The following is a 25,209-nucleotide window of genomic DNA, read 5'->3' as shown; positions in this document are numbered from 1 at the left end:
GAGGCTCCTCTTGGACTGTATGTCCCTTGCCAAGGTTGTAATTAAGTTTGGCAGGGTCGTTCATCTCTACCCTGGCTTTCTGACGATCACACTAATTCTCAAATCCGGTGGCTTTCATGACCTGCATAATTCTAGACTCGCGCAAACAGATGACTTGTTCGGATCATTATTTTTGGTATGGCTAGCCGATGATCGACTGATTCTTAACTTCAGCTCGACTTGACTAGAAGGCCACATTCGTGTGCACATGCATGATCTAGCTCACAGCACTGGAGCGCATTCTCCGCGGCAGCCCATCATTTCGTGAGCGATGCGTGCCGGCGAGCGTTTGTCCTGCCGGGAGCGACTCCTCTTGACGAGATGGTACGCACAAATCCAGCGCATCGAGAGGACTTCCTTTCGGCGAGCTTGCTGGTACAAATCAAGCTCGGCCAGAGGAATTCCTCGCGGCTACAAGAAATCCCGCTCGCCGCTCACCGAGAGGATGTTCCGGTGAGCTGGTAGGGTACAAATCCAGCTGGCCCAGGTGGGCTCACCCCGGTAAGCTGGTACAACAAATCCAGATCACCCAGATGAATTCCCCCCGCTCACCCCAGCCGGCACAAATCCAGCTGGGCCAGATGAATTCCTCCCCGCGAGCTCCAGCGAGCAGCGAGCTGGTACATACAAATCCTACTCGCGGACCCCCGGGGCGAGCTGGTCAAATCCAACTCATGGGAAGCTCCCAGCGAGCTGATCCAACATGAAAAACCCCAACTGCCTATGCAAGTTTGGGGAAGTGGTCCAGTGTACAGAGGTCCATCCTGACGAAGGGAGGATCACCCCGCCAGATCAGCTCACCACCACTGAAGTCTGGGGGACTTTGTTTATCAGGCCGATCTCATTAAGCCAATTGAAATTCATATGCCCATATCGTATATTGCAGGTGGCTCGCTTCTATTCGTGCACCGTCACGCCAGCCCAGGCCTGTGGAGAGGGAAGTGTGCTAAGTAAGGCTTCCTACCGGTCCTAAATTCGACCATTTCTCTATCATCATACTGGCTGTTTGTTGGGCTTGACTCTAAGGAAAGCACAGATTGTTCTGATCCATTATTTCTATTCTAATTTCACTATGCAGTGTGACATACAATTACTGGCCAACATCCTTCCTCGATGCGAACTACACAAAACACGCATAGAAGAAAGAAACAATATTGCTACACCAATTGCGCCACGCAGTAACAGGAAATATTGTTTATTCAGAAACTTTACAACGGAAAATGTTTCAGCGCGAAGAGATACTCATGACCTATTAGAGGCTTGTGAGATCATGGAGTATGAAGGCAGGTGTAATGCAATGGAATGTAATGTGGGGATATCGAATTGGCTTTTTACGTCCCAATACATTACTCATGATGCAATCCTGTTTTTTTCTTGGAGGCAATGTAAGTAGACCATCTCTAAGGAGCTATACTTCCAGAGAGATTTATTGCAATCAAAGGCTTGGTAACCAGATGTTCATACTAGCTAGAATAGCATCCAGTTCGAATTGACATCGGTCGAGAAGTTGATTATCTTGCTCATCTTGATACTGTTGTGTGACAGGTTGAGATTGGGCAGGATTGGATGGGGCCATCAATCCATCCATTCGGCTGGTCAAGTCTTCAAGTGCGTTCCCTTGTGTTGGATGATTTGGATCTTGGGCGGTCCCATACTGGTTAAGTTCTCTGATCAATTGGCGTACTCGATGTACCCGAGCGTCTTCTTCCATATGCTTTAGGAGTATGTTCAACGTTGCCGATGCTCGTCCTCGGAGTGAGCCCAATCGTTTCCCTCGCTGAGCTCCCGCCGCAAAACCATTGTTGAATCCTTCCTGTATCGCAGCGTCTTTCCCTTTGTGAATACCCTCCCGATAGCCTGTCTAGGGAAGGCAGACGAAGAAGATGACCGAGATCAGCGTCCGATTTTGAAACCAGGCTGTCTTAGACGTATGCACAAAGATTGATGAGGGAAGAGAGATACGAGGACTCAACCGTGTGGAATTGTTCAGCCAATCGGGTGTACTCGACTTCCGAGATTTGTTGGTGGCCCTGGTGCTGAGGAACTTGAAGAGATTCTTCGAGCCAATCTTCGGACGACATGCCACCCATTGCCAATTCAGCGGTTTTATGTAGAGTCCAGCAAGCCTGAGCTGGCAGGCATCTTCTGCGGGGTTCACGAAGATGTCAGGGACCTGTCCCGTGCGAAAGTTGTGCCCACCTAAAAATCCATTATTCAACAGTCACCAAGTCACGCCCAGTCCAACATCCAGTCAAGCATCCTGATCCAGCCAAGGCATCGGAAGGCCGAATACATCGTTACTGGGAAGAAGAATGGGCGCCAATGAATCTCGGCCCGATGGTGGCCCAAGGACGGCTGGCGAGAATCCATCGAGCGGGAATAATGCAAGCGAAGATTCAACGGAGGATCTTTACCAAAGTTTGGTGCTCATTTTTAAAATTCAATCAGAGCCGGAAGATACAACATCCTAACTAACTTTCAACTCGATTTACACAGTCTTGCAAGTTAGCCCAGATGCCTCGAGTGAAGAGATCAAGAAGGCGTTCAGGAAACAAGCCCTGGTTCACCATCCGGATAAGAATTACGACAATGTTGAAAATGCAACTAAAATGTTTGCTAAGATTCAACAAGCCTATGAGGTATGTTCCCAATTCATTCAAAAGTGAACACCCAAAAAAAAAGAAATCCTTCTTGTCTTTGTCAACTGACAAAAGTTGTGGAAGGGGGTTTTCCTTTGTTTCTCATCTGGCTTAGATCTTGAGCGATGAAGACGAGCGTGCGTTTTATGATAGACATCGTGATGAGCTCTTAAATGCGAACGATGATGGTATGTCATCAAGATCGTTTGCCTTTCAGTGGCCGGAATAATGATCCTTATCAACTCGGTTTTGGGCAGGTTTGGATGACTTTGACCCGACTCATCTCAAGCCGACCACCTCTCGCTCGTCACTTAACCCGGGTATCACCTCAAAACAACTGCTTAAATTTTTCGATTCGACGCTCTGGAAGGGCGATTTGTCAGATTCAGCTACATCTTTTTTCACAATCTACAGAAACCTTTTCAACCAGTTATCGGTTGAAGAAAAAATTGCAAGAAAGGACACAACAATTGTCTATCCTTCCTTTGGTACCAGTGGATCGAGTTACGACCACGATATTGATGGAACACGAGCTCTAAAACATTTCTATTCGTCCTGGACTAATTTCGCCACCCAGAAGAGCTTTGAATGGGTTGAGCCTCATCGGACAAATCAACAAGTTGACCGTCGGATCAAGCGACTGATCGAAAAGGAGAACCAACGTGAACGAGAGAACGCCCGACGGGAATACAACGAAACGATCCGGAGCCTGGTCAGTTTTGTCAAGAAACGCGACCCACGCTTTGCCGCCAGTGCGGCCAGCAATCCGGAAAGATGGCGAGCCCAGGAGATCCAACGGATCAAGCGTGAGCTGCGCGAGGTTGCCGAACGAAGGGCCAAGGAAAGAGAAGACGAGGCCCGCCAGTTTCGCGAGCAAGCCTGGCAACGTCAGAAGGACGAGAGAAAGGAAAGTTCGGGTACTGAGGATGGCCAAGCCGAGTCGGCAACAGAGGAGCAATCAGAAGAAGAAGAAGAAGAAGAACCAGAAGCCCCGGTTAATGATTGGTATTGTGCTGCTTGCAGCAAAGATTTCAAAAGTCAAGGGGCATGGGATAATCATGAGCGTAGTAAGAAGCATCGTCAGAACGCACAGAGGTCAATCATCTCTCCTGTCATCTTTTCATCATTGATCCTCAGCAGCAATTTCTGACTTGGCGCACTGGGAGTAGGTTGCGGAAGCAGATGCTCAAAGAAGATGCTGAGCTGTCCATATCATCACTTGTCTCGTCCAATCTCCCTTCCAATAGCGAGACGCGATCACAGACTCCGGATGCTCTTCAAAAGGTCCAAGGAGTGTCCGACCAGGAACAGACATCCACTGCTGAGATTGAAGATGGCTTGGAAAATATCGCACTTAATCAGCCGAAATCATCAACCGACAATCTTGGACTCTAGCGAAACTGTCTTCAGCGGCTACTGTCAGAAGACTATCCATTGACCCACAGATTGCAGAGACATGGGCGAGGCCCGGCCTGTTTTCATCGCAGATTTTCGCACCTCATTGTCTGCTACCATTCAGATCAATGTTCACCATCTAGATTGGTTGTGCCCAGACCCAAAAATTGTACATAAACATGTAAAAGCAGTCTCGTTTTTGTTAAGCGTTTTAACGGAATCCAGTTTTTCAACACATTTCTATTTTGACAGTGTGGAGTACATGGAGGGAGGGTTGAACAATGCTTTTCAATTTCTGTGTGCCCAAGTGAGTGCTTTGTCTATAATCTCCTATAATTCTCAAACTCGTTGGATTGTTCCTGCTGGAATCAAATGTGCTTGGAATTATTCAATTTCTACTCGGAAAGGTATTCATCATCCATGTATCATATGTTGTCACTCAGCAGAATAGAGAGAAACCCTTGATCTTCATTACTGGCCCGCTCCCACCTCTTGACTGTTTGTACACCCCACAACAATATACATGTGATGGTTAGAATCCTCTCCAGAGTTTCAAAGCTTTAGCGCCACTTGGCCAGTAGTGTAGTGAAGCGTTAAACAATTATGGAAGACATCCCATATAGGTTTGAAAAACTGGTACCACGGGAAACTATCATAGATCTGGGAGCAGTATTTAATCTGTCTCAATTTGGATCTAGAAGGCACTTTCAGGTCAGTGGGAATTCCTCCCATGTCAAAAACAGCTATTTGTATTCTATAGATAGTACTGCTAGAGTTAATCAAGCATGTCCTTGAAATAAAGATACCTATATAGATAGTGCCAAAGCTGCAGTAAATAACAGGAGTGGGTTTCACTTAAGTTTTCAGCAGAAATTTGCAAGATTGAATGGGTGAGAAGACTTTGCAGAAAGGAATGTTAACCACTTGTCAAATTAAGTAACAAAATTTTCTTGCATTGTTTGTTGTTGGGAGGCTGACGAACGGTAAACTTATTTTTCCCTAAGATTATCGGAAGGTAATACGGTCCAAAACGTTATGTGCGATGTTTTGTGGAATCAATACGGTCGAAAACGCTGCGACGTTTTGTGAAACCGATACGGTCGAAAACACTAGGACGTTCTGTGGGAACAACCTCTGCCTGCGGAGGGTTTACTCTGACAAGTATCCTGCCTTCATTTCCGTTCGGAATTTCATGCTCTAGATTTTTTGTCTGGACCAGTTCCACAATCACCGGCCTCAACTGGGCCTCACCGTTTGGAGAATGTTTCCCCTTCCCGACGATGAATACTAACCACTCCGGGGTTCCTGCCTTCTTCGCTTGATCGATAGCCTCATTGGCATACATTTTGGCTTCCCTTGCGTAGAGATTGTGGAGGTCAGATGTACCAGGAAGCGAATTCTGATTATGTTCTGTGAAAAAGGTTCAGCTTTGAGTAGGTGTCACATTGTCCACTAAATTTTGAAGCAGTGTCTTGAAATTGCAAGTTCTTAGAAAGGAGCAGTCACTCACCTTTGTAGATCAATGCTGCTGCTTCATCATTGAGTCGATCTCGTGCCAGCTGATGGCGTTCAGCTTGCTTTTTAAGTGACTTGGCTAACTTGGGGTTGGAGGCAAGGGAAGCTTTGTTGCGCAGTTTCATCATATTGAGACCCTGGCGGGCGGCCGCGCCGCGCAACACCGTAACACGACGGGCGTTTTTCTGGCTCTTTGTCTGCGGTAAGAAATTAAATATCACGGCCGACATGCAAGACATTAAAATCAAAGCAAGAGGAGTTCACATCAGCTGGCTGGCTGGCACCTTGTGTCGAAGAATACTCAGGAAATAAGTCGAGTTAGATTGTCCATTTGGATAGCTTATGTAGCACACCAATAAATAGAATTAGAACCATCAAGTGGAGTGGAGAATCAAGATCATTACCTCAATTAGCTTAGGGTCTGCTGGGGAAAAGCCCCAATCCTGGGGCCGGTATGCCGGTAAATGTTGTCCAGAATTAACCACTTGATTTTCGCGTTCCGTCCATTTTGCTTTCCTGAACCTATCGAATCCATTAAAAAAACATCAATGCACACGAACCAACAAAATGATTTCTTTTCATTTTCTAGAATGGATTAACAAGAATTTCAATTAAAGATTGAGTTGGGCTGGGAAACACAATTATATCGCTAATTGGACAAAGGTCATTGAAGCTCCGAGAGGGATACAGAGAAATAATATAAAAAAATAATATATGCAAGCAAATATTTAAATAGCCATGCGAGCAAACTTTTTGAGGGTTGACCAGTAGTAGGATGAGCTATTCACGTCGCTTCCTGGTCAGGTGGCCTGACAAAATTTGCCCTCGAGGCTCCGGAATGGTCTCAGGAATGCCTATTGGATTGAGTAGGGGTTTTCCTACCAGTGCCAACACTGGATATTGAAAGAGATTTATAGATAGTGCCAATTGCAACAGCTGGAGTAAAGTATTTAGGCTTACTTTCTTTTAATTTGAGGATAGACTGGTTTTCCTTTCCCCACAGGAGTATCATTTGGAAACTCTGTGAAATGGTAGTCTGGCGGGCTGATCAAGATGAAGAAGAATCGGCAATTAGTCACACTGCTGCATAGCTATAAACTGGCTCTAACGGTAGCACTGAAAATTGAAAAAGAATGACGGCAAGTGTAAATTCTGAAAGAACGGCGGGCTTACTATCTTTTTGAGTCAACTGTCTTCACTTGATCCGGGAAGAGCTTTGGAGCTTTTGAAATAGAGTTGTAAGCTTTTAGGCTGATCCAGATCAAGAAGAACTTGTAAGCGATGATTTGTATAGTCCTTGCAAATTTTCACCGAGTAAAAAAAGTCGCCAACGCTAGAATTGACGACTAAAAAGGAAAAAAAGAGTGCGCAATAGCTAAAAAAAACTTAGCTTACTTTGTTGGAGACCCAACGTGTTCCAGATCTCTTAAAGAAGCAAGGCTAGAGGAACAGCCGTGGGCTAGCAGACTGGTCACAATTAAGAATTTCAAAGCATTCATTTTGTTCAATGCTGTGCGTATCGTGAAGTAGAATGAGGGTAGGAAAAAGAGTGATAAGGTATAATAGATTGGAAGGCATAGCCCAATCCTTAGTCAAGATTTCCAGGCTCTAATGTGCCTCGCATGAGCTCGACGGTGCTAAAACTCAAGCACTGCTGCCCGCCGTTAGGGGTTGTTGCCAAGGTCTTTCGCTACGGCAAGGGCAGAAAAAGCTCGGAAATCGCTAAAACTGGTTTGAATGGCCCATAGAAACAACGCTCATGTCGGGATCGACTGAGAAGCAGTGCTCCAACGTCTCTCCTACATACTCGATGGAAATGAACAAATGTTGGATTCTTGCCCATGCTTCACGGTGTCGGTTGCAGCGGGCAAACCCCAGTTTTTTATAAGGGTCAGCCTGTATGCACTCCAAGAAATTACCACATGCACACCAAAAAGGTGTGCATTGCTGTGCACTCCAAAAGGTTGGAGTGCATAAAAATGTACACCAAGGTTCCTGGAGTGCACACCCACGCACTCCAAATCCCATGGAGTACACACCTGTGCTCTCCATGGAACTTGGAGTGGTCAGGTGTGTACTCAAATGTTCATGGAGTACACACACCATAGATATCCTACGGTTTCAGACTTTAGGCAGCAAGGTGAGGGGAAAGTGCTGTGTAGCGGCCCTTGTGGCAGTCAATAAAGTCTTAAGCAGACAAAGGATCAATATGATAGATAGTGTAGGTGGGGGTGGATTGGTTTGAGATGACAGAGGGAATGGATACCCTTGGTGGAATTGGAGGAATTAGAATTGAAGAAATAAGGTCTGAAGAATGGGGGAGAAGGGAAACACAAGGTTCAAGCTATGAAGATTGCGGAATCAGAGGATCAGAGACTTGGAAAGGTATCAGGGAACAGGCTCAAATTTTGGTGGAACTCAGGAAATCAGCACCAGAATCAATAATGCTCAAAAATGATGTTATTCCCCTTGGATCAGGATTGAATTTGTTGGATTTTCACATGTCTTTGTTCTCCCAAAAAAAAATTGTTCTTTTCAATCTTCTGTCACCCGTTTTGTGTGTCCACTATGCTTGTGACAATCTTCTCTATTTCTTTACTTTTTGTAGCTCAGTGCAGCAGTGGTGATGTTGATATGTGATAAATGGGTGAATTTATCATGTGCAACCAAAGTTTGCCCCCCATCTTGGCAAAATATTTTGAACCACCGGGGGTTGCACGTGATGAATACACCCATGAGACTTACTTCAAAGGGGCTTAAGTGCCTTCGTAGATAAGAACTATGTGTGGGTTCAAGTGCGTACAAGAGATCAAGCTGGTCAGGATTGATAACTGATTTCCTTGTAGTCTAACTAGCTTATATAGACTACATACACATGGATCAACTTGTGGGTGTGGTGATTTAAGCAGAATTAATAGCATAGCACAGTGGCCACCTGTTGAAACTTTGCCTCTTTCTTCTTACTCACCCCAAATTGCCAGATCCCTTATAATGTTTCTGCTCTTTTTTTTCACACATCATAGGCTGTGAGGTGTCTAGTTATGTATGTCTACAGTCTGATCATATGTCTTGTAGTCATTGAACCCTGAATTCCCTGACTTAGGGCTGGACCCCGGGTGATACCCGAGAGCCTCCAGCCCTGCCGTGGTAATACCCGTCGGGAATACCCAAGGAGTAAAACCAGAGGTTTTGCTCCCGTGGAAATACCCGCGGATAACGGGTTGGGTAGACGGGTAGATGCGGGTATTTTTCGCGGCAGGTACCCGCGGATATACCCCAGAACTATAGGGTATACCCCCGGGTACCCGGTCTCTTACGCCTATTTATTGGACTTTGGGTTGTTTATGCCTGAGACAACTTCCCCAGGGCTTTGGCATCAGGTGTGAGCACCCAGATGCCTATTCATGCCGCGCCTTGGGCGGCCAGATGGCGCAAAAAGTTGAGCACACTGGCATTGCGCCTTGCAGCGGCGCAAGGCCGGTGTGCTCAACCCCTGAGACCAAATACCCGTTGGTCCCCGTGAGATCAGCAGAGTGTCCCGGCTTTTATACCCGAGAATACCCAACGGGTATTTTTTGAAGAGAGCACTGCCGGCCCCCAAACCATTGGGTCACTTGATTAAAACTTGCCAAGCTTAGCTTGGTGGGTCTTGTTATCTGATAGTATAGAAGGGCAGAGTTTGCACCTCCATCATCCCCTTCTCCATTCAGCAAAAGGGTTTCACAACCACTTTTGAGTCTTACACGGTTACGCTACGTTATTGCTTGGATAACGCAATAACAAGCCCTCAAGGGCCGTTTTGGCTCTGAAATCAGCTTGTTATCTGGCGCGCCGCGGGCCTGGATAACGTAACAAACAGAAAAAAATGGTCCAAGAAGTGGCGCGATAACATAGCGCACCACCTTTATGAGTAACTGTAACAATAAAGGCTTAAAAACCGTAACATAACTGTTATATTACTGTTATCGGTAACGTAACTACCCACTGTTGCTGTGTGGATTTTTTTTTGGTGGCAGGATTTTAACCACCTTATTTTTGTGGGATTGACAGTGAAAGTGACCTAACCTTCTTTAATGGCCCAAAAAAAGCTTTGAGGGAAAGGAATTGTAGTGCTTCAAAATTTCCTCCCCCCAAACACCAGTCAAATCTTGGCTCCAAAAAGGGGGCTGATAGCGCGCAAGTCCCTCCTTGCAAGTGTGTTTTACATAAACTGACCTGTTAGGTTCAGTATGTGCCACTTGCCTGCACATGTGTCCAGGAAAAAGGCTGCAGAGCCTGTTTCCCACTTGCATTGTTATGATCTAAATACTTAAATATGTCTTTGTACTTCAAATTTCAGAGGGTGGTTGCCTTGCAAGATCACTAACTTAACACAAGTCCCCCTGGTGGGAGGCTTGCTTTGGCTGGCCACAAAGCAGCACCTCCCGCAAGGAGGGACTTGCATGTTATCCCCAATTTCATAGGGGAGCAGAAAGTACCAAATGACTGTAAGGTTTTTTTAACTTTTAATAGATCCGCCCCCAGCACCTCAAAGGGTCTGAACCACAGCTTTCTGACCCTTTGGCATCTCCTCTACAATTTTGTCTACTCAGAAAGTTTTCATCCTGACTGATGTATTTTGAATAAATTTTTGAAAAAAGACCTCCAAGAAATGGACCTGCACAAGGATTCACAAGGCTGTATTGCTTGCAGATCCTGTGTATCCATCAATCTGGCTGCTTTCTAGGTTCTATGCAGATTCTTGACACATTGCATGTAATCTAAGATCATCAGCATGCTTCCCTCTGGCCAGATCTGGCCAGACACATTCATCAACACCAGCATCAAACCCATCAAAGTACAGATACTACTTGAAGCATGCTACCAGTGAATTTTTCAAAACTGGTAATGGTTCCAGAAAACATCAGGCTGTTGAGTATCTGCCCAGTAATCCAAGTCACCAAATGCAGATCTCCAAAAATTAATACATGGTTTGGGATCTTGTTTTGCATCCTTGACCTAGATTTTGGGACACTCTTGTCCCTAGGGATTGCAATATTCTGATTGATAGGCTGTGTCCAAACTTGCACAGAAATAAATGCTACAAGATTGTCTATTCAATCTCTTTTTTCATGTTTTTATTACACTTGATAGCACTGTTTTTGTTTTTTTTTGCACTAAATATCAATTCTACTCCTGCCAAAATTGAGGCATAGCAAGTACATAAGCCTCCCCTACGGAGAGAACTCCCCGCGAGGTCCCCTGGACCCTCTGCTTGAGTGGCTATGCATGTAGGCAAGATCACGCTTTGCAGCAGAGGGACTTGTTCAAGTTCAAACTGTGCTCAGCTGCAAGCTTAACACAAGTCCCTCCCTGTGCTCCCGCCACCAAACTCCCTCCCGCTTGTGGGAGGGACTTGTGCCTAATTTCTATAAGATGCCTGTAGCTATTGGCGCTGACAAATCCCGGTCTCCAATCTCGGTATAGATTGCATGGGGAGTGGGGAGAAAACTACATACCTGGTCAATACAGTCCTGTTGCAGATCAGCTATTGGCACTGACGGATCCTGGTCTCCAATCTCGGTGAGGAAAAAGATTGGAGCCGGGGCGCGGGATTGACCACATGAGACTAGACCTAACCAGGGGAAGATTCCCCGGTCCCACTAACTAGGTTTAGTTCTAAGTACATGAATATGGGTTTGTAATCTTTCTTGTACCGTACTACACTAACAATTTCCAACATCTGGCTTGAGGCTGCCCAGCCAAAAATATAAAAATTCCTTCTAACCCCCATATCACCGTACACTCAAGGTGTAAACGGGTTGGGTGACAGCTCTGTTTATGAAGCTTGGGGTAAAAAACCCGTCAAAATTAAGGGTTTTGGGCCCTAGCACTATAACTGTGCTGATGTAAACACTAGTAATGTAAATTACTAAACTTGTTATGTGGTAAACATGGCCACTACAAGGGTTTTAAGCACTCTTTAAAAAAGGAAGATTTATTATGTAATTGATAATATATACGGACTTACTTTGCGCACTGCGAAAAACACTTCGCGCACTGCACAGTGCGCGGATTCCCAAACACTTCGCGCACTGCGGGTAAACTACGCAACTTTTTGGAGGTTTTTCTTGACAAATCAATTGAAAGGCTTCTAATTGGCCTCTCTGAATTTTTTGGAAGTTTTTCAAAGCACTCTTCTATGTTTAAAAAAATCATTAAAAACCAGAAGAAATGTAGGATTTGGGCGCCTAAGAAACAAGGTTCCCATAACCCAAAAAATTCAAATAATTTTTTGAGTAATGAAACATGTAAGAGCAGCTACTTCAAAGCTTTTCAGCCACTTCGTGCAAGCATACAGGTCTGAAAAATGAGGATAATTTGGATGCAATGTGCTAATATGTGGTCAAGTTTCTTATTTTTCAGACCTGTATGCTTGCACACAGTGGCTGAAATTTTTTGAAGTAGCTGTTCTTACATGTTACATTACTCAAAAAATGATTCAGAATTTTTGGTCTATGGGAACCTTGTTTTTTAGGCGCCCAAATCCTACATTTCTTCTGGTTTTTAATGATTCTTTTAAACATAGAAGAATGCTTTGAAAAACTTCCAAAAAATTCAGAGAGTCCAATGAGAAGCCTGTCTATTGATTTGTCAAGAAAAATCTCCAAAAATTTGCGTAGTTTACCCGCAGTGCGCGAAGTGTTTGGGAATCCGCGCACTGTGCAGTGCGCGAAGTGTTTTTCGCAGTGCGCGAAGTAAGTCCGTAATATATAATTATTAATTACAGGGAATAAATTTGGCGTAAAAAGTAGGTGGTAAGCGCTTAAACTGATTGGCTGCTTGACAGAGGCGGAGGTCTTACGGCAACTACTTATAAGGATAAAGCTTTAAATATGCTAATAAGGGATTTTTGATATTTAAAGGGATTAATCCAGTGGATTTTGCGTGCTGGGGATGGTTTAAAGGGAAAAGGGGCTACAGTAGTAGCAGAGGAGAATATTCACGGCAACTTACAGTTTATGGGTGGTGAACGGTCTGGGGGATCTTTTCCTGAGGGCCAAATAGGCCTCTATTTATAGAGGGGACTTCAGTGGGCGCAACCACTAAGTCCTTTTCTCCCTATGGGAGTATCCTGAGGTGTAGCCGTGAACAAGGCTTGGCTGTGGGTAATTTATTTGTATTATAATAGACTAATTTCCCTGACTCTGTCACATGACATGTTTATAACCAATTGTCATGTGAAAGAGCTTCAGTAGAAGTCTACATAATGCTTTCACAGGGTTTTTTACACAAGTAATATTACTCTTCAATGTACAATAGTTTATTTTTATGTACTTTGTTTATTTTACTAATTTTTTGTATGCAATACCTTTTTTGGGCGCTTTCTGGGGCCAATTCTTATTTGTACAAATAGTACATGAAGGAATAGGAATAAGGGGTTACTTTGAGTGGGTGAACCCCCTTAATTTATGATGAGGAATCTGATTCTGCAATAATAATTCACTAATTATTATTATTTACTAAGTCATTGCAGTCTTTTGGATACTTGATGTATCTCTAAGGCTGATATTGGGTTTGGGTTGCAAAACAGCACCCAAACCCAACCCAACATTTAGTGTGGGTTGGGTTGGGTTGGGGCAGATTTGAAAATATTCTGCCCAAACCCAACCCAATGTCATACTATTTTGGGTTGGGTCAACCCAACCTATTAGGCGAACTTGACTGTTGGAGGCGTCTTAGTTGGGTCGCAGGCTGACCAGATTAGAAAATAGGCTGCCCAAACCCAACCCAACGATTTTACTTCTGGTCTTGCCATTTTCTTTAAGAACGTGCCCAAATCCAACCCAAAACCCAACGGGTCTTGGGTTGGCTTTGGGTTGGCCCGACCACGTACCCCCATCCCTTGGAAAAAAAAATTGAAGTGTGGCTTGCGAGGCCTTGCAAGGCTGAAACCATATGAAAGAGTCCGAACTTGACCTGTAACTTTGGCCCGGCGGGTCTGTCACATTGCTCAGAAAATGCCCTTACAAGAATGGCTGCTGAGCAGTCAGTTCTTTGAATTTACTTGAAAAAACATGTACCAGACAGCTGAGATCAAGGGCTAGACATGGTCAACTGGGATTTGGATTATGAGGTGATACCAAGTTGTAGGAGAGTTGTAAACAATTTGTGCCTCCTCCGAGAGGCTTATGTATTTAGTTAAGCTTGGCGCAGCTGTCGAGTGATCAAGCTTGATCCTACAATCCGTAGGATCTCCTGAGCTTCCGGATTACTGGCTGTACTGGCGGCCAGGGTTGCGCTTCTTGACAAAACCGAGGCTTCGGATATTCTCATCGGGCGTTCACATTTTGAATATGCAATTATGTAAGCTCTGCACCCACAAGCTGCGCCTCTCGTTCCTCGCTATATATTCCGTCCTGAGGACCAGCCCGACGGGCGCCTCCCCTTCTTCCTTGTCAAACAACACTTCTCCAGATGGAACCCGATCGAGTCGCTCGTTATCCCTCTCCAATGGATATATGGGCGCTATCGGTGCAGAAGTGGTTTTCCTTCTCGGAAATCTCCTAAAGCGATCGTACTACTGGCTAACCCCACCCGCCTGGCTTGTTGTGTTACCACGTTTTTCATGCCTAGGAATGGAGTACAACATTCCCTCCATCCTGCCATCCCCTTTCTACTTGACTGGCAATAAATGTAGATATGATGAAATATAAGCTTCCGTTGATTGTTCTCTTCAACATCTCTTCTGTGGAACGAATTCCGCAGTCAGCATGATGATTGTGAGCACCCACATTTTGAGCTTTCTCACAATCCAAGGCTATATACTCCCAGTGTTTGCCTTGTTGACAGTGACAGGCACTGTTGATGAATTTCGCAATTCCCCTGAAGAGAGTGGCCTGCTGGGATGCCTCAACCTGGGTTTTGCCTCACCAAATGAAGCATTGTATTTCGAGTCAGTGAGAATCATTAAAAATTGGTTGTATATCTGTAATTCCGATGGGCACTTCCGATTAGGATGATATGAATAAACAAAAGGACAATGTCTCTGAGTAACTGGGTCTGTCCGAGCTAGTTCGGTTCTGAATCGCATGATGGATCGCTACCCGAATCATCTAATGATATCTCTTCACCATTCGCCTGCAAGTCGATCCCCGACCACTCATCCGCGTCATCCTCGCCTGATTCTTGAGCAACATCTTCTTGAGCAATCTGTTCTTCTTGAGAATCGTGACCACTGGCAACTGCAACTGCTGACAAACACGTGAGTCGGCACCCTCCCGTGTCATATTTTGCAACTGGCTCGAGTTCATGAGGACCATCCGGATCGTCCCATTGCTCCGACAGAAATTGGTAGACATGACAGAACCCATCACTTGATATTGTTACGGCATAGGTGGCGTCATCTTCATTCTGCAGATTGACCAACTCGACGGATTTGAGTCTGAGTGAAAATGATCAATTTGAAACCGGAAATGTTAGCCATAAAAAAAAGAAGCGTCAGAACAAACAAAAGAGAAAGAGAAGTTTGACTTACCGATTGGAGTGACCGAGTAATTCAGCTACGCATTGCGGTTCAGTGTCGCTGTTGACGGTTGATTGGCCTAAATGAAAAATCCGACCAACTGAATCATCGCAAGCCAAAATCAAATATTCTTCGGATCGTTTGTCGATGAAAAACTTGGCATCGTGGACTCGACCTCGGGGAGAGGTGAAGGTGAATAGGGGTGCCATCATCTAGGATGAGGCAAAAACCAGGCGAGGCGAATCTTGTCTCAGCTCGATGAGATTCTTATTGATTCTTCGTAGATCACAGCACTCAACTATGTCATAAACAGTGACGATTGTCCCAGTAACCACGACCATTTTTTTTCCACTTGGACTCCAACCGATACAATCAGCTTCTGTTCCTAGCCGGACACTCGCCATCGGTTTCCCCTTATCTTTCCCCCCGCTGAGATCCCACATCCGAAGACAACGATCTTGACCGACACTGAGCATGATGCGGCCTTTTTGGGGTTCGATGGCCAGATCGTTGACTCGACCTTTCCCGCCCCCAGAGAATTTTCGGACCAATGCCCAATCACTCGTTCGATAGACCGTCATACCGCCTGTTTCGTCGCCCACGACTAGAATCTTGCCTGAACGATCGAACCGGGCTATCCTTACACCAGGCTCGCGACCAGCCCCACCAGCGTCGGTGGCAAGCACCCCGCATGATAGTGTCCCAAGACATCGTCGTTTCGATAACGACCACAAAGTAAGCGGCGAGTCTGCAGCACTACTGGCTAATATCGGCGTGGCAGGATACGATGGTACGGCGAGGACGTTGAGCGGACTGCGATGTGCGACGAAATGGAATAAGGTGGTGAAGGTCGGGATAGCCGGAGAAGGAGGAAAAGTCAGGTTGAGCCCATAGAGAATGTGCTCATATGTGCCGATAACGATGGTTATAGAATTCGGCTTGGGAGGCGAGCGAATGGCGACAGCTTCTGGTTGAGATGGCTTGGCAGGGTTGCGGACTTTCTTGGATTTTGGACCTGACGGCGTCGATGTCCCCGATGGCTGTGATTGGTGGGCTGGTCGCTTCATGATCGAGAAGTGCAAGATCGACTGTTGGTGCTCTGAGGAATAATTTTGTAGTTCAACCACCCACAAACGGGCAAGGTTTTCTCCGCAGCCACACCCCGCAGTGCTTCGGGCTCGCAAAAGTCACGGCAGGGAGGTATCCTGGGTTCGATTCCTCTTCTCGGCACGATCATTCGGCCCCACAGCTAATTGATCAGGAGACATTCGGAACTTTGTGGTCCAGCTTTAAAGTTGTATTTTAAATACCTATTTATATATTTCTTTGTTTAAGAAGGGTCAAGAGTGATGTTGGATGTCTGAGCCCCATGACTGCGATGGCAAGATCATAGAGGATATGCTGATGCACTCAATGAGGTCATCCGGCCGCCGAGCTCAGGGCCAGGTTATGGGCAATTCAAATATGGGAATTCCTATATAACCGGCGAGTGAGTCGAGTCAGAGTGTCCGAGAACAACAACAACATCAACATCAAACATCAAACATCAAGCGCTGCTTGGAACCGCTCCCTCCACACACACCCCTTCAGACTTCACCACCAAGCATGGCCGAAACCGAATCGAGTGCTCACACTGCCCGGTCGGCGCTCATGACCAACAGAGCCAATTCTACCTCGGTCCTCTCACCCAAAGGTATCCTGAAGAACAAAATCGGCCCACAGGAGTCTCGCTCACCCCAGTGCGTCTCCAATCAACCAGGCCCGACAACAGGCCCTTGACTCATCAACTCTGTCCTTTCTGTTATAGCTTAACATGGGATGAACCAAACTTGGCGTTGAACGATCTTAATCGGTCTGTCTGAGCAGCCTTACTCTTATCGTTTCTTTTGATCTATCTCACGCCTTCGTGGCTTCAACGGACATCTATCGCCAGAAATTCAATTGATTGACATGGATTTCTTGTTGCTTGCTTCTTCCCCGAAACAGAGATTCCACGATGAAGATCACCGAACCTAAGACTCCATTTGTAATCATCCTTCTTCTCCATGTATGACAATAGCACAAGTTGTTGACCCGTATTTTTTTTTCTCTCTTGAAGGTTCGCTACAATGCAGAAACTGATGAGGTGATGGATCTGGAATGTTGAGTACCCATTTACATCTCTTGGACGTTAATCTACGAGTCTGCAATTATCTCTTACTTCAATTCCAAGCCGATTTTAATCTTACCATCTACACTCGATCGTCATGAATCACAGCTATTCCTGATTTCGATCTCGGTCGCGCGTCATCGTCCTCATCATCTTCCCATCAAGCCTCCGCTATCCATGAAGAACCGATGGCCACAGACGAAGATCAATCCCAAAACCCATCATCATCCATGCGTCGCTTTTCATCCTCATCATCCCGACGTGGTTCAGGGTCTACTGAAAGAAGACAAGTGCTGGTTCAGCCCCCAGTCGGCCCATCATCCACTGCCGGTGACGATGCATTAGATGATGAGGAGGATGGGGCGGATCTGGACCCGGATGCTCGGGCAAAACATGATGCGTTTCTTCGAGCTAGAAAGGGTCACTACGGGTACGTAGTTCACAAACCGATCAAAGATGAAACCTTGGTCGATTACTTTGATGATGACTCTGGCGCTTTCTTATCCTGGCCTCCTTTTTGTTTTTTGTGTAGTAACGAGGCTGAGGCGATGAAGAAAGCTCGTGAACTGGCTGAAAAAGAAGAGATCGAAAGCGAAGCCACCGTCGAATCTACCGCTGAATCTGACCAATTAAGCGATTCATCCAACTCTGAGGTAGTCCCTGCGGTCCCCAATGGGGTCTAAAGACACGCAGTGTTCACATCATCTTTCATCCAGAAATCAAAAAAAAAAATCCCCCTTCAAAGAAAACAAATTCATCAAATTATAAAATTGTATCAGTTGATCAATTGGATTGCCGCATCTACAAAAGAAAGAACAAAAACACTCAAACCACACATCCCCCTTCAGTTCCTTGGCCTTTGTTTGTTGATGAAATGAGAATAATTTCTTTAAAAATCCTTCCATGTACTTGATCCATCTGATTGTAATTATTCTCTGTGTTATCTTTTTTTTTAACTTTTGGTCAGTGTTGTCTTTTCTTATGTTGGTATGCTTATAGTTAGTTGATACTCCAACCAAAGATTCAAACACAATCATGTATTATGCTCTACTCTGGATTGGTTTCTTGCTCACTGAATTCAAATTACACCTTTTAGTTTGCACCCCTCAAGTGTCACAATACTTTGAGTCTGTGAAATTCAGTCCATCTCACCCTATATTCCCTTCAATGAGTGATGCTGCCTTTGTCTCTAGCTCCATTATCTCAACACAAGTCTTTTGATTTGGACTCTGTATCATGGCCTACGGACAGAACTGGGATGCACTTGTAACTTTGGTTAATCTCAAGCCATACAATATGAATCCATGGTAGGTTTGTTGGATTTATATTTCATTGGTTGAGATCAGCCAATATTGAATTGGTTCTAGAGATGGCCTTTTTGAATCTGGAAACCTGCACTTGTTTGGGTATCTGAGGCCCATTTCCCCCAATTCTTGACATCCGCATCCGCTGGTGGATGCCCCTGTGTTTGGTTGGATACCTGCGTGGGTATCAGCGGATACCTGCGTGGGTATCAGCGGATACCCGCCCCTCAAAAAGCATTTCAGACAAAAAAATAATGTATTACTTAATTGACATGTGGTGACAGCTGATCACTTGAATGTCACCACATCCTGTACAACAGCCTGGTGTTTTGGCAGGGTTAGGTGCACTTGCAGTGGCTGTTGCCAGATCAGCCAAATCATCAACGGACCCATTGGATATTTGGCTCTCAGGCGGCCTGTTTTTGGATGACAGGGCACTGGTAAACGGTCTTGCTTGGTGGAGCGAGCAGAAGAGAAACAGCTATACTCACAATGGCCTCTTACAGATGGCCCTGGATGTTATGTGCTGCCCAGGTGAGATTGCAATCAATCATAGAAACTTCTTGCTTGCTTATTGATCATTGCTTATATGTAGCAACCACGGTCAATGTGGAGCGTACATTCAGCTTTGGACAAGACTATGTCTCCGTCAGGAGACACAACCTCCATCCAAAATCAGTAAGTAGAGGTATGGCCTTGTTGTTCTATTCAAATAACGACAAGATCAAACCTCTTACTCTCCACAAATACCTTGATTTGGTACCGGATACATAGCAAGAAGGGCTTGCATTTGATTCCAGACTTCCAGAGTGACCATTACACCGTTTGTTGGTGTGTTTGATCCAGTGTTATTGGTTTTCAACATGTTTGTGGTTTGGTTGATGAGGCCGGTGAAGGTGGCTAGCAGGGAACAAGCGGAAAAAAGCCAAGGTGATGGTTGGTTGATGAGATGGGTGAAGGTGGCTAGTAGGGAACAAGCACTTGGAAAGAAGCGGAGGTGATGGGTGTGTGTACACCAATACATTTGGAGTACAGCAAAATGCACTCCAAGTAATTTGGAGTGCACACTAATGGACTCCAAAAAAAAACATGGGCTTTGGAGTCATGGATATGCACTCCAAGTTTCTTGGAGTGCATCAGTGTGCATACCAACATCTTTGGAGTGCATAATTGTACACACCAGAATCCTTGGAGTGCACAACAATGCACTCCTTTTTGTTGTGCATGTGGTGTTTTTTTGGAGTGCATAAAGGGTGACCCTACAAATATGCCAAGACATTTTGTATTCAAAAATAAATACAATAAAATGTATATAACGATACAATACATGTTTTGCATTTTTTTTTTCACTGTTGCTTGTAGGCACCATGTGTGATGTGTGACAACATGGTACTGATTTTTAGAACAGTGTCTAAAATTTTCAAGGAAACTCACCAGCTATGTAGTTGGTAAACACCTACTTCCAATAAGGATTTTTCCCTGGCAAGCCTTGAGGATTATATCTTACAGCTGTGGGAATTAATATAGCCTGAATAAGAACCCACGGAGATGGAGTCATCTTACAAATAATTTTTGGGTTTCAGAAAAGGTCAGGGGACTCACCAGCAATTTGGTACATACCTACTTACCTGTCACACAGCGCCTGGTAAAGGCAGGCAGGTGGGCACTTGGATGAAGATCAAGGGTATCTGGAAGAGATACTAACAGTGATGAAGGCTGAGTTCAAAGTATCTTCTACTTTGGATACAAGAAGTCTTTTTGCTAGGCAAGGTTTTCAGTCAGAACACTAGAAGGGGACTAGGAATGGCAGAATCCACAAGAAGGCAACCAAGAGGCTGAGGACTTAAAATCTTAATTTGATGAGGGAAAAGGAAATCATATAACAGGTTGCAATATATATGGAGAGCGCACACATGCAGGTATTCCATAAGATGAGGCAGAAAGGGGGTGCATAATGAAAGAGGAACCTGGGGTGCCTGTTGAGTCCTAAGAGGCTTGGATGGCAAAGTGGCCACTAGATGACCGTGAGCAAGGCAAGGGGTGTTTGCTTCAAGGTCATGCACCGGAAAGATGTGGAATATTGATCAAGACTTGAAGTGAGAGATTGATGATATGATCTTGTCTCAGTGATTCAGAATTTGTGCTAGCCAATATTGGAGTATCTGACTAGATGTGTTTAAAGGCTTAGGCAAGAGGTTGAGAAGAGGGTTATTGACCACTTGGTGCTGGAGACTAATATGAACGGCTGAGACTGTTTATTGGCCAAACAAAACTTGAAGAAAATGATTGGTCCTTTCGTCTAGAAAGTCAGCCCATTGTCTGTTGTATGACATTACCCATAAGGATTTTTTCCCTGTAAGCCTGGAGGATTATGTACACACATGGGTTATCTTATAGCTGTGCGGGAATTTATTAAGGCTGAACAAGAACCCACAGGAATGAAACTCATCTCCCAAATAATTTTTGGTTCTCAGAAAAGGTCAGGGAATCCTGGCGGTTTACTCATTTGACACAACATGTGTATCTCCATTTAGAAATCCACACTTTTTGTGAGAATTCACGTCTAGGTGAACAGTACCTTTCTCATAAATTGAGAAAGGTGCTGGGAGCTAAAACAGCTGCGGCAACAGGTAAGCAAAGCAATCCTGTTCTGCAGTCCAAGCTGTGGCATGAGGAAGAAAATACTGACTGAATTGTCACGATGAATGCAGATACTTCCTCCGCAACACGCAAGCTCAGATCAGTGGTAAATCCCGGTCCTCAGTCACTTAGAGATTGAATCACAGCCAGCACCGAAGGTGAGCAGCTTTGTCTTTCTTTCTCTATGGAATAACTAGATGTGTGGCGAAAAGCACCGTTCTCATTTCTCTAGACAAAGTCAAAGTAGAACAGACCAAACAAGCTGATTTCCCTAACAAAGAAGGAAAGAAAGTCGGTGAGTTGAAATGGTTCCGAGCTAAGCTCAAGAAAAGCAAAAGGCTAAAAAGGAGTTGTGTCACTGTTATAGATAATATCACAATCCTCCTTCGCCACTTTTCCAAAGCAAACGAGAAGGATCAATTTGATCTATAGACTCATCAAGGCAGACCAAGTAAGGAAGACAATGTCTGTCCACCCAGCCTCACAAGGAAACTAAGCTAACTAGAAATGTTGGAAACAGATCAGCTGCAAAACTCACACAGTTGAAATCTTGATCAACTGTTTTCTTATTATTGTTATCATTTGAGTAGAGAGCGGTCAAACGTCTACTCCTAGGTAAATAGCTGTTTAACAGTTTCCCTCATTCTTAACTTAAGTACAGAATATTGTAGCTACAAGCAAAGACTAACATAAGAAATAAATCCTAGTCTTTTGCATTCTTTCACTTTTCACTTGAGTAGCAGCACTGAAAAAATCACTACATTTAGGATAATCAATTCAATTTTCCATTGTCATTACACCTGGATATGTCAGTGATTTTGTTGGCACAGTTGCTGTGCAATGTACATGATAACTGTGAATTCAAACTTGGGCTGAGTCAAATCTTGAGTAAGGCTGGGCCCAGGTAACATCACAAGCTTCTTCAGGGTTCTTGCATGTCAGAAACTGAGCAGTTGACCCAGTTATTTTTGCAGTGTGCAAGCAAAATGCTAAAAATTAGAAAGAGAAAAAAACTGGCATGTTTGGGGGTTCTTGCTTGTTAATGCCACCCTGAATGTCAAATAAATCCCAATTGATTCAAAAGGGGAGATATATTGGGTTGTATTCATCAGTAAATTTTTTGTACCTCTCTTGCAGAAAAGTTCTGTATTTGCATCAGACCCTCCTTCAGAAGTGGGTACTTTGTGGCCCAGGGAAACTTACCTAAGCTTACCCCTCAATGCTGGAATTTTGGTAAGATCTGCCCATGGGCAGATAGACCACACAATTACCTCAAGATTAGTGTCAGCTCCTGTCACTTTGGTGACAAGGAGTTGAAAGGGTTTTGGTTCGCACAATAACGGCCTAGAAGGCTGTTAGCGCAAAATGGACCGCACTATAGCTTGAAAAGCCAGTGGGAATAAACCTCACCTCAACGCTGAACAGCGGAGGGGCTAGCTCCCTTACAAATGTAAGGGGACGCGGCAATAACTCAAGCCAAGCGCCGTAGCTTCGAGCAAAGGGAGGTTATTTTCTAGGTTACAGGTGTGATGAATCATGACAATCACCTGTACCTAGAAATTACACAAGTTGAGGTCAAAGTAGCTGTAAAGGAAAAGATAAGGTTAGTTGATTATTGAAAACCCCACTCGCTATTGATTTATAGTAAGGTTGGCGGGTTTGTATGATAATAATCTTGGGGGAGGAATCTCTACAGGTGAGAGACCTCCCCTTTTATATTACAGGGATCAGCTCCCTCCTTCGAGTCAAGGACCTGAGGGATCCTTAACTCCAAGGAGAGGAGTGATCACGGAATTCAGAGGGGATTTACATAAATGTGTATGTAATCACCCTATTTGTACATATATTAGACTTAAACAGGACAAATACATAGAGAGATAAGATTATCTCTCTCTGTATAAACACATATGTAATCAATGTGAAATAAGTTTAATTACATACTCAAAAGAGTGTGAAATATGTAATAAATACATAATAATATTACATTGAAATAAAAGGTACATAATTAATGTAAAGACAGGGAATTGAACTCTTGACTCTATGTACATGAGTCAATCAGTAAAGAAGTCTTTAACCATTAGGCTATGAGACATGTACTCAGCATTGTAGACCCATGGACTCAGTGTCTCAGTGTCTGACAATTAGTGTAAAACCCCCGCGCCGTGGGTGCCGTGGATTTCACAAGCCGTTCACAAGGATCCGACTCGACTCCATATAGTCTCATTATCCCCGTCCCCCTTCTAGCTTAGTAGAGACCTTGACCCTTCTGACTGTCTCTCCTGAGCTAGGTGAGATTTTCTTCCTTTGTCTCTTTCCCTTCTCCCTTGATATCAATTGTACATAAGTAGAGACCTTGACCCTTCTGACTGTCTCTCCTGAGCTAGATACTGCCATTCATCCCTGAAGTTGGTATCAGAACTTCTGAGACCCTTGTCTCCTCTGTGCCACTTGAGGGTGCAACTATTAAACTATTTTTTCTTCACTTTATCTCCAAAAATGAAAATTAAGATGTCATAAATGTGTGTGTTTTTTTTTTTGATATTCTTGCTCCCCCCATACCCTAGAACCAACACTGGGTCGCTACGCTACGCTACGCTACGCTACGCTATTTCAGCGCTACGCGTTAGCGTAGCGGCAAAAAGCGCCCGGCTATTTTGCATAGCGTTAGCGCGCTGTTAGCGCCGCTACGCTACGCTAATTTTCAGCGGCGCTAACAGCGCGCCAATTCTTTGTTAGCGTTAGCGCGCCGCTACAGTCGCTACGCTACGCTGCGCTGCGCTACAGCGCTTTTAGCGGAAAAAAAGCCCTTTTTTCCCGCTAAAGGCGCTGTAGCGCAGCGTAGCGCGCGCTCTTTTGCGCCCTGCATGTTTAGCGTTAGCGCAATTGCGCGCATCTGCGCTAACGCTACGCTATCAGCTAAAATAGCTGCGCACCGCGTGCGCGTAGCGTTAGCGCATATGCGTGCAATTGCGCTAACACTACGCTAAAAAATAGCGCATTTGCGCTGCGCTACGCTACGCTAACCGCTATGGTTAGCGTAGCGACCCAGTGTTGCTAGAACCCAATCCGCTTTTTTGGTGTGTTTGACCTGGGAGAACTTTCTTGAAATCCATGAAACAATGTTGCAATTGCAGCTATTTTTAGCTAGCTAAAAATAGCTGTAATTGCAATGTTGTTTCATAGATTTCAAGGAAGATCTCCCAGTGCAGAGGTTTCAAAAAAGCGGATTTGATTCTAGGGTATGGGGAGAGCAAGAATATCAAAAAAAAATTCACACATTTATGACATCTTCATTTTCATTTTTGGAGACACAGTGAAGAAAAAATAATTTAATACTTGCACCTGCCAGTCCACTGCAAGCGCCCTAGACCAGTGAAGATCTTTGGCTCTCAAAATTGCACAGTGACTGTGCATGAAAGGGTATGAGGTAATTATGTAGAGTCAAAATGGAAGTTACACTGGAGTATGTCACATTTCAACTGCTGGCAATTTCCAGAGTTTTTCTTTTAGTGACACTACAAGAAAAACCCTGGAAATTGCATTACTAGTGTTGATATCTTAATATATCAGCAAGAGCAAAGAGTGGGTTGATGGATTTTTTATATTCATGGTTGGTCAAATTCTCTCAAAGAAACACTCAAGTGGAACAGTCAGTTCATAAAAGCTCACAATCAATTTAAAGAATGAGAGAATTTCAGAGTGAAGTGAAATAATATATCTTCTTATTTCTTTTTTGATGATAGGAGAGGATGTAATCTCAAAGCCAATATAAGCAGTAGTAGTACAAGGTGAATTTAATGCAGTAAGAAAGACAAGCTCAAAGATCCTCTCCGTGTTAAGTGACTAGAACTCGAGTGGAGGAAATGGGAGAAAGATGAGCTGAAAAGCGATATGCATGACTAGGAGTGAAGCTATGTAATGCGATAAATCGATGAAGATAAGATAATCAAATAAACAGCATGAGTAATTTTCGTCGGGAGATTCTAGGAGAAAAGCGGACTTCCGGTACAGGGAAGCTGATGA

The 25,209-nt window shown here is 44.5% G+C and overlaps 5 protein-coding genes across 5 annotated transcripts; 2 read left to right on the top strand and 3 right to left on the bottom strand.

The window, feature by feature from the left end:
- Nucleotides 1–1,474: 1,474 nt before the first annotated feature.
- PtA15_6A354 (uncharacterized protein) lies at nucleotides 1,475–2,129 on the bottom strand (the record flags this gene model as incomplete). Its single annotated transcript, XM_053170050.1, has 2 exons — nucleotides 1,475–1,900; nucleotides 2,013–2,129. The coding sequence occupies 2 exons, from the start codon at nucleotides 2,127–2,129 to the stop codon at nucleotides 1,475–1,477; spliced, it is 543 nt and encodes a 180-aa protein (XP_053021280.1).
- Nucleotides 2,130–2,351: 222 nt separating this feature from the next.
- Nucleotides 2,352–4,073, top strand: PtA15_6A353 (uncharacterized protein; the record flags this gene model as incomplete). Its single annotated transcript, XM_053170049.1, has 6 exons — nucleotides 2,352–2,457; nucleotides 2,536–2,678; nucleotides 2,794–2,894; nucleotides 3,093–3,617; nucleotides 3,702–3,773; nucleotides 3,848–4,073. 6 exons carry the CDS (start codon nucleotides 2,352–2,354, stop codon nucleotides 4,071–4,073), a joined length of 1,173 nt encoding a protein of 390 aa, XP_053021279.1.
- A 1,033-nt stretch (nucleotides 4,074–5,106) lies between these two features.
- On the bottom strand, nucleotides 5,107–5,818 carry PtA15_6A352 (uncharacterized protein; the record flags this gene model as incomplete). The annotated part of the gene is made up of 2 exons (XM_053170048.1): nucleotides 5,107–5,483; nucleotides 5,584–5,818. The coding sequence occupies 2 exons, from the start codon at nucleotides 5,816–5,818 to the stop codon at nucleotides 5,107–5,109; spliced, it is 612 nt and encodes a 203-aa protein (XP_053021278.1).
- Nucleotides 5,819–14,639: 8,821 nt separating this feature from the next.
- On the bottom strand, nucleotides 14,640–16,160 carry PtA15_6A351 (uncharacterized protein; the record flags this gene model as incomplete). Its single annotated transcript, XM_053170047.1, has 3 exons — nucleotides 14,640–15,012; nucleotides 15,106–15,305; nucleotides 15,393–16,160. The coding sequence occupies 3 exons, from the start codon at nucleotides 16,158–16,160 to the stop codon at nucleotides 14,640–14,642; spliced, it is 1,341 nt and encodes a 446-aa protein (XP_053021277.1).
- A 538-nt stretch (nucleotides 16,161–16,698) lies between these two features.
- PtA15_6A350 (uncharacterized protein) lies at nucleotides 16,699–17,925 on the top strand (the record flags this gene model as incomplete). Its single annotated transcript, XM_053170046.1, has 6 exons — nucleotides 16,699–16,832; nucleotides 16,901–16,945; nucleotides 17,080–17,119; nucleotides 17,192–17,234; nucleotides 17,351–17,672; nucleotides 17,775–17,925. 6 exons carry the CDS (start codon nucleotides 16,699–16,701, stop codon nucleotides 17,923–17,925), a joined length of 735 nt encoding a protein of 244 aa, XP_053021276.1.
- Between the last annotated feature and the right edge of the window lie 7,284 nt (nucleotides 17,926–25,209).

The sequence above is a fragment of the Puccinia triticina genome, chromosome 6A (assembly GCF_026914185.1).
Source record: "Puccinia triticina chromosome 6A, complete sequence".
NCBI lineage: Eukaryota > Fungi > Basidiomycota > Pucciniomycetes > Pucciniales > Pucciniaceae > Puccinia > Puccinia triticina.
This window is presented reverse-complemented; position numbering and strand designations above follow the sequence as displayed.